This window comes from Trifolium pratense, linkage group LG5 (genome assembly GCF_020283565.1).
Source record: "Trifolium pratense cultivar HEN17-A07 linkage group LG5, ARS_RC_1.1, whole genome shotgun sequence".
Lineage (NCBI taxonomy): Eukaryota > Viridiplantae > Streptophyta > Magnoliopsida > Fabales > Fabaceae > Trifolium > Trifolium pratense.
In genome coordinates this window covers 19889756-19898607 of record NC_060063.1, presented here as the reverse complement: position 1 = coordinate 19898607, position 8852 = coordinate 19889756, and the positions used below count along the sequence as shown (strand labels likewise).

At 33.2% G+C, this 8852-nt stretch overlaps 1 protein-coding gene and 1 long non-coding RNA gene across 12 annotated transcripts; one reads left to right on the top strand and one right to left on the bottom strand.

The window, feature by feature from the left end:
- Positions 1 to 207: 207 nt before the first annotated feature.
- LOC123886201 (dynamin-like protein ARC5) lies at positions 208 to 1718 on the bottom strand. Its single transcript, XM_045935537.1, has 4 exons — positions 1669 to 1718; positions 1112 to 1263; positions 906 to 1029; positions 208 to 243 (listed from the first exon to the last, which is right to left on the bottom strand). Exons 1-4 carry the CDS (start codon positions 1696 to 1698, stop codon positions 208 to 210), a joined length of 342 nt encoding a protein of 113 aa, XP_045791493.1. The 5' UTR covers positions 1699 to 1718.
- Positions 1719 to 2312: 594 nt separating this feature from the next.
- LOC123884058 lies at positions 2313 to 6804 on the top strand. 11 transcript variants are annotated; one of them, XR_006800638.1, is made up of 8 exons: positions 2335 to 2817; positions 2939 to 3248; positions 4286 to 4319; positions 4460 to 4680; positions 5525 to 5657; positions 5818 to 5894; positions 6081 to 6164; positions 6420 to 6804. It is a non-coding gene; the product is annotated as an uncharacterized LOC123884058 (long non-coding RNA). The 11 variants fall into 11 exon arrangements; XR_006800636.1 differs by having other exon boundaries at positions 2332 to 2817; positions 4286 to 4680; XR_006800641.1 differs by having other exon boundaries at positions 2334 to 3248; positions 4286 to 4533; positions 4631 to 4680.
- The last annotated feature ends 2048 nt before the right edge of the window (positions 6805 to 8852 follow it).

Sequence of the window (8852 nt, the reverse complement as noted above, 5' to 3'; positions counted from 1 at the left end):
GAATCTAAGAACTGGTGTAATCCAGCCCGACTCTAAAAAGTTGATAGTGGAAACATAAGATATAAAAAATAAGCAAGAAAAGCATAGCTTTGCAAATAATACTTTACTCATAGGTTCTTAATAGTGTAACCAGACGAACATACAAGTCTAGCTTAAATTCAAATTAGGAAGTGATATAATTTGAAATGCAGCATTTCAAAGCTTACCTTATTGTGTGTGGTGCTCACCAAGTCCTCCATACATCTGCAGCAAAGGAGCATGAACAAATGGCCTTTAGAAAATAGTAAGCAATCTTGTCAAAAAAAAAAAATAGTAAGCAGACAATCAAGAGTACCGATATTTTTGACATGCATCTCAATATGATTCACCCAAAACTAAAACGAAGCTAATGATGTTTTTGTTGTTATTTCATTCAGTTATTTTTTAGAGAAAAAAAAGGCTCGTGATTTCATTCGACATGTGGAAAGAAACTAAGCAATTGAAGGCAAACAATGGTTAACTTTTCATGGCATGATTTTTCAGTAGATTCTGCAAAGTTTTTTTTTTAAGAATAGATTCTGCAAAGTTGTCGAAGGCAGAGGCAACAGGTCTGAGGATCACCTGATGGCGACTTAGATACTCAAAATCTTTCTGTCAAAACCAAAATGCATAAATAAATACAGTAAGTTTAGAAAAAAGACAAATAATTGCATGAAGGACAACATACGCGCCATTACTAACTTGTACAGAAATTCAACTTCGATTATTAAGCATAGATTGGCAACTGCGAAGAATCAAACCCACACGATTTTTTCATAAAGGCCCTCGATGCAAGTCAAGAACCATTTATCTCAAAATATTAAGCAATTAGCTGAAAACTCAAAAATAGTTTATATATCACAAATGAATAAAGAGAGAGTACGTACCTGAAGAAGATAAAAAGAAATTGGGAGCAATCTCTTAAGTATATGCAACAATCTAGACCCCAACTGATGAAGAAAAGCTTCAAATGTGTCATGAGCCTTTGCAACAACAATTACACAAGCAGTCCTGGTTGGTCCAAATAAAAATTATTTTAATATTCGAAAGTGAGTAATACTACGAGAATGAGTAATAGAACGCATAGAATTACCTAGAGTAGTTTGTCCCGTCATAAATGTCTTCAACTCCGCAACCATTTACAATTCCTTCCCGAGATATTGGAGGACACTTGATTCCTCCAAATACAAAACAAAATTCAGCCATTGCCCGAATGATATTGTGAACCACCATAAAGACGCATCCCTACATTCTGCATAGAAGGATAAGCCAGACTATCAAATGTTTGCTTGATATTCTGAAAATACTTCAAAAGCTTACCGCACAAATATAAAAAATCACATGAAAATGTTAATTACAGACATAGGTCAAACAAAATCATCAACTAAAAGAAAAAATTGGAAATTATAAATAATATTTTAAAAGGGAAGATAACCTGAAACAAAACATAAAGACCATTAAGGAATATAACTACGAAGAAAAAACTAGAAAGAGTAATGTTGCTTGTGAATGTGTAACTTGTGTGATGAAGAAATTTCTTCCAGTTGCATACATGATATGTATTCTACATCCAATAGCAAGGAGTATTCAACTAGGAAAATATGGTAACCAGAAATCCAGAAGAAATCCAATTTGAAAGAAAGTGATTACCTTTGCATCTAATGTTGAAAAATCCCTCATCACTATAACGCGCAGAAAGAACCTGAAAAAAATGCATTTTCTAATTAAACAACCAATGTTTTTATGATGCCACGTTAAAAAATGCATTTTCTAATTAAACAACCAACGTTAAAATATGTTGTCAACCCGAGAGTCGTTTTCAAAATGTTTTCTTCAAATTAAATATACACAATTGATTTTGCCCAAGTGGGAGAATGTTAGAATATTTTCTAATATTCTGTGGGCTGCAATCAATTGTGAGTTTTGGTTTTAATAAAAACGGGTTGATGTTGTTGTGATCCATTTGATGATGCTTAAGCCCAATAATTGTGATCAGTAATAATGGGCTTGAACACTAATTCTGATTTGTGTAGAAACAAAGTGTAGGCCCAACTCTAGAGTCCATGATGGGTGGTACTAGGGTTGTTATCTTATAAATAGACACTACTAGAAATTTTGCTTTTAGAGACCGATTTAGAGACCAAAAATTTTTGGTCACTATAGAGACCAAATTAGAGACCGAAATATTAAGCTACAAATGCAAAAAAAAAAATCAGTAACCAAATCAGTCACTAACAAAATATAGTGACTGAATTAGAGACCAATTTTTAGTGACTGAAAAATCAGTCGGCAAATCTGTCGCTAATAGATTATATATTTTTTTGGTGAGAACGGTAATAGATTATATAATTTTTTTCGTTCGATCACATATTTTTCAAATCTTCTCTGGCTTCCTTCCTTCGTTCATTCACTTAATTCGAAGTTTACTCCTTCTTTTCACAAATTGATTCACTCCTGCACCACCGGACCACCTATTCGAAGTCTTTCTCTGTACGAGCTCTTTCTTTTCATTTGAGCAAGGGTTTCTTTTTCCCCAACCCTTTCTCTGAAACCCTAAAATCAGCAGAGCCACCACCCTGAACTGCAAACAATTACATCGACCACAACCATTGTCACACCATTTGATCGCACCTCTCTCCGTTTTCTCTCTATATCATTCTGTGTTTTAGATCTAATTTGATTTCTTTCAAATCTCTCGCCATCAGCCACTGTACTGACGACGAATCTCTAATCATCAGCGATTTTCTTGCTCAAGGGCTTCTTCACAGACGCAGTCGTATCACTCATTCTCAATAGTTAGTAAGTGAATCACAAAACCCGTCTTTATATATTGATTTATTTTATTCTATTTGAGAGTAGATTTTTGGGTTTTTGATTCATGTGTTCCTTCACAAAACCAATCTCATGCCACAAAACATAGTTGATGTCAAGGAAGTAGTGATTGGAAGTAGCCTTGATAGTGTTTTGATGGCCACAAAACCCATCTTTAAAGGATTACTAGAGTCAATGAAGCAACCATATAGCCAAAGTGAAGTGAAGTGCTTCATGGTCCAGCTTTTAGAAGGTGTGAAGTAACTTCATGACAACTGAGTGCTTCATAGGGATTTGAAGACTTCAAACCTGCTTTTAAATAACAGGGGTGAGCTAACAATTTGTGATTTTGGGTTGGCTCGTCAATATGGGAGTCCTTTGAAACCATATACTCATCTGGTGGTTATTCTTTGGTACAGGTAAGCTTTATTCAATTATTGCAATGTGTCTATCTTTGTATATATCTATATATCTATTACATATATTGGATTAATTGGTATCACATCATTCAGAGTGTAGTTTGATTGTTTACTTGTGTTGTGAATTTGATAACTGCGGTCATGCCTGATTTATTGAATAAAATGTACTCTTCGTTTGTAGTTATCCTGGAATAATAACAATTAATAACCAGATATTAATGATGCAAACTGGCTTCTACTACTTACCCTGTCCTTTGACATTAGGTCAATGCTTACATACTTACCCTTCCTTTTTTTTATCTGCAGCAATGTGTTCAATAAACATACCTCCTATTTGTTCCTCTGTTAATTAGTTTTACATTGTACTGTGTTGCTACTTTAATTAACTGCACCTGCTTTCAAATGCGAGAAAAATTAATGTCACAATTGGTTCAAGAGCAAAGTTTCGTTAGACGATACACCTAGTTAAATTCTATTGGAATTTCTCCTGTAATGAAATGTTCCCATTAATAGATTTTAAATTATAGAAAGTTATTGCTTCTATTTATTTTTCTGATTTTATTGTCTTCATATGTTGGCTAGTTTTAGGATAAATGTATGCAGAAAAACACATTGGAGATTGATATGGGTTAGATGGATATTTCAATTTTTAATTACTAATCTATTTTTAATGATTGTGATTAATTGATATATAAGAACTTAATTAATTGTCGTTGGTAGTTTGAATTGAATTGAGTTATTGTTGAGTACTTTGAACTAAATTGACTCGGAGAATTCTTCTTAGTTAAAAGGTAAGTTCAATTATCTGATTTGGTGTATTTGCAATTTGTTCTATTTTGAACTAGAACAGACTTTCTATTTACTTTTCCCAAGTTTAAATGGAAAGTTACAGTTGTAGCAGCATATAGTTGAATTAGAATTTGAAGCAATTGATAGTTTAAAAGAATGATGTGCTCAAGTTTTTTTTCTCCTTTTTTCTATATATGTTTGAATTAGAATTTTAAGGACCGAGTTTTCTTGTGAATGTTATGTTGCAGGAAGCATGAAGCAGTTGCTAAGATTAGTTTCATGGTAAATATGTTTTGTTACTAGAAGATTCTTGTCCTGATTATATGCTCAACATATTATTCCTTAATGGTGATAGCTATAACTTGGTTTCTTCATCTACAATATCATATGGCTTTTATTTAATATTGTAGTTTTCATTACAGACTGAGGAGTGTTTGAAACGGGAGAAAGATAGGGTTGTTACCTACACTATAGTAGGTCGCCAAAGTTATTAGAGGTTTGTGCTTTACTTGTTCCATTTTTCAATGTCTGACTTTTTCTTTTTGAATTTTTTGAAAGTTCAATATTAGCTTTTATCCATGTGCGCAAACCAGCTCCTTGAATAAGAGCATTCTGGATGTCTGCATTACTTAGAGATGACAAGGTACTATGTAACTGCCTTGCTGTCATTTGCGTAGATATATCTTGGTTTTGTGTGATGTAGTGCAAAAGGTCTGATTAATGTGTTAGTTTGTTGATCGATGTTGTCGTTTCTTGTCGGCTCTTAATCACGCATCGAGTAATGTAGATTACAACTGCATAAATCAGAGTGGCTGGGGCTATAGAGAGCTCGAAGGCTCTCTTGTTCTAAATTGTGAGTGCATTGGTTTGGGTTGTGTTAGCAAACGATATCATGGTCTGGTGCTGGTTATTTTCTATTTCTTTTGGCTTGTGTGTTAGTGTTGTTCTTTGGCGAGGAATAAGTGGTGTAGGCTTTTCTTTCAAGTTAATGAAACTTCAGCATAGGCTAAACTTTTTAGTATATCACGAGGTCAAAACAATAAACAAGTTTTAATTGTAAAAGCTAAACATTAATGTATTCCCATGTCAGTTCTCAATTCTCATCATTTTCCTATTTTTGTGTGCAGAATCTACTTCTGCTATGTTTCTATAAATGAGGTCTATGAATTAATTTGTGTGGGGGATGGTATACCTCGGTACTGGGAAAGCAACCAAGAACTTTTTTATGTTCCTATAGTTATGTATAAAATAGTCTCTATAGTGACAGTGACTTATATTGTGCCAATTGAGCTAAGCTAAGACTCTTGTATGCATTTCAATTGTCACTTACATGCCATATTTATGTCCAATTAAATTTTCTATATGCATCTTTGAACCACCATAATTGTATTTTGCTGAAAGTATGGCTATTGTTGGTAGAACCATAACTGTCACTAATTGGGTGCATAGAACTCTTGCCTAAGACTCGCTGATTTGTTAATATGCAGATCTAAAGAAGCATATATGGTGGGAAAAATCTTATAAATGTCTTCTTGAATACATTTAGATCAAATGACTTGATCCAATGCTGCGTCAGTGCGAGCATGAACATCGTCTAACACTGCGTCATGTTGAAGACAAGTTTGTTTCCCTCTCTCAATCTCATTTATTTTATTCATTCAAATCTGATTTGGTGGTGTTTTTGCTTCGATTTTTGCATAAGCTGATTTGGTGATGTTTTTCATTTAGAACATGATTTGAAGGCTAACTTAATTGCTTGTGTTACTTTATGTTTGTTCAGAGGTCAAGTTCATCCCGTCGGAAGCTCTTTGCCTTAAATTGAAGCATTCATAAAAGCTTTACTATGAGTTGCAAATGGTTAGCTTTTTTTTTTCAACATAGATTTTCTTAGACCATATTACTAACTAAAATGCATATCTAATTGAAATTCAATGGTTTTATTTTTACGTTTATTTACAAGAGTTCCCAATAATTATTATATTTGTTATTAAGGAAGTAGAAATGTCATAATTAATCTTTGGTGGTACTTAATTTTCATCTCAGGGATATATGTAGTAAAACAAAAATTTGGACTGTTAGGTTATGGCTGCTCGATCTCTGTTTACGTGGCCAACACATATTCTTTTGGTATGGTTTCGTTGAACCTTGTGCTTGAATTTTGCGTATTAAAAATTTCTATCTTTATCATAGTGGTTTTGTTAGATTAGGTAGATATAATAACCAGCAGAGTAACATTTGTGACTTAAGTGAGATTTGTGATCATAGTGGTTTGTTTTTTAGTAAGTGACTATTTTGGGTTTGTTCACATGATATAACAATGAAGACATTATGAGAAGAAATTTGATTTGGTGCTGAGATCAGACGCGACTATCATTGATGCAGGTACTAGGTACTTTTTGGTTTATTTGGTCAAAGAGCCTTCTTGTTTGGAGTGTCTCCACCACATGATACAATAATGGATCTTCTTGTTTGGAGTGTCTCCACCACATGATACAATAATGGATATACTTTCTGCCGGATGAAAGGAAGCTATGAAGGTGTTGGAGTCTCTTATAGTTACAAAGTGTATTAGAATGAAAAAAACTAAGCTTTATATGGATATAATTTATGTATGTATTTTTTTTTTTTTTTGACAAAATAATTTATGTATGTATTGACCATTCCTATGTTATGAATTTTGAGTAATTCCTGATTTGCACTATTTCTATTGTAATTTTTCTATATAATCTTTGATTAAGCAGAGCTTTATAAGAATTTAACTTACTAATGTGTCTTGTTATGTTAATATGGAGCTACAATTTTTTTTAAAAAAAATTGAAATTAGTGACCAAATTAGCGACCAATTTTTTTTTAAAAATTAAATAAATTGGTCGCTCAGTCAGTCGCTATAATCAGTCTCTAAATCAGTCGCTATTGCGTCGGACAATGCATCGCAACGAGCGTCGCCAACTAGTCTCTAAGCCAGTCTCTGATTTCGGTCGCTAAGGTCGGTCGCCAAATCGGTCGCTACGAGCAGTCGCAAAATCGGTCGCTAGCAAAATCAGTCGCTGGGTTGGTCACAACGTAGTAGCGACCAGGGTCGTTGATACTGATTTTAGATGGTCGCAAAATCGGTCGCTAACAGATTTAGAGACTGATTTTGATGAAATTCGGTTGCTAAATCGGTCGCTAAAGGCAAGTTTTCTAGTAGTGAGATAGGCTAGGTCCCATTTGCCGTCACGTCGTCAAACCAGCAATAAGCTGAACGCTCATTTGTTGTCTTCCCCATCAAAGACCTCAAAGATTGGAGCATGTGATTAGGCAAAGGAAGACCCTGTCTAACATATCGGTGGTTCCGATATCGGCTCTCCGGTAAACATGATTGTTGATTATCAAGTAAGTGTGTTCTAATTTCATATAATATATCGATCTCTAAATTATTAATTATTACATGTGGTATCTGAGCCTAATATTATATGATTTAGAACCCTAACTTTTATTGGGCGAAATTCTTTTTCAATGAACCGAATCTACTTGAATCAAATTTTGAACAAATTGAATGTGCCATAAACATAACCGTAGCTTTAGAAATTTGCTTCATCATATGATGGCTATCGTTAATTTCTTTGGTAGATCGGTTTTCATTGTTGAAGGATTATTTAATATTACCGATTGATTGTGATCGGTTTCCTATATACTAGTAAGCAATTTGCTTCATAATTCCTATTTTATTTCATGAATTGATGAAAATTTTGGTTAGCACTGCCATTACTTTATATTGATGAAGATTGCAATTTACCGGTACTAGAAAATTGAATCCTTAATTATTATTATTATTTTATTTTCAATTGGGGGCTTTGCTTGATTTGGTTATATTATTTTAAATTGAAGCACTTGCTTTGAAATTGAAGCACTTGCTTTGAAATTGGATCCATATTTTGTTTATTACTATTTTATTTGAACTTGGTCACTTATATAAGTTCCTTATGTGGAAATAAAGTTTTACTGATAATGTGGATCCATAATTATAACAACAGGATATGAAAATAAGAACTTTGAATTTTGTTTTACTTGATTTGAATTTGATCCATCGATGGGGTAAGTTTGTTATGTTTTCCTCCATCTTCAAATTGAAAGAAAGTATTCTTCTGGTACTCTTGTGGATTTAATGGATTGAAAATTACAGCACATGAATACTTCCATTATGGCTTGTTCTGTTTCATCGGAGGTGATTTTTATGCGATGATACTTGCATTCAAATTCTGATTTTTCGGTTGTTATGTGTGATGATATATGCATTATGTGTTTAGCCATTTATATTGCATAATTTCATCCTGATATATGATCTGTATTTGTGAATGGACTTGACCTTCTATGATATACAACTTGAGATAGAGCTAGCTATTTGATTCATGATTTCTTTAAATTTTAGAGATCAGATTTCAAGCTTCATCATGTTATATATGTAGTATCCAGTGCTTCCTGGAACTTGTTAGTGACAAACAAAAGTCTACCTATACCTTAAAGTTTTGTTTGATCAGGTGGCCATTGATACTTCTGTATTAAATTGCCTTATGATTATTAAAGGAATTGAAAATTAACGTCCTTGCACCGTACCTTATTATTCATATATATTGAGTCAATTATTATTGAAGTTGTTTTATTATCATATAACGGTTTATTGCTGATTTGTAAACTGTTTGAGATGATACCGTAAAGAATTCATGGTACTCTCGAATTATCAAAGTTCATTTACTCTATTTGCAAGGATGTAAGTCACACTCTTGATGCAAGGATGTAAGTCACACTCTTGAAGGTTAGTTGTGCAATTATTTT

Excerpts from the sequence above, each read along its gene's own strand:
- LOC123886201 (XM_045935537.1), bottom strand. The coding sequence starts at position 1,698 with ATGAGGGATTTTTCAACATTAGATGCAAAG. Across the intron at positions 1,264-1,668 it reads TTTCAACATTAGATGCAAAG|GGATGCGTCTTTATGGTGGT; the intron begins GTAATCACTTTC and ends TGCAGAATGTAG. Across the intron at positions 1,030-1,111 it reads GACGGGACAAACTACTCTAG|GACTGCTTGTGTAATTGTTG; the intron begins GTAATTCTATGC and ends TGGACCAACCAG.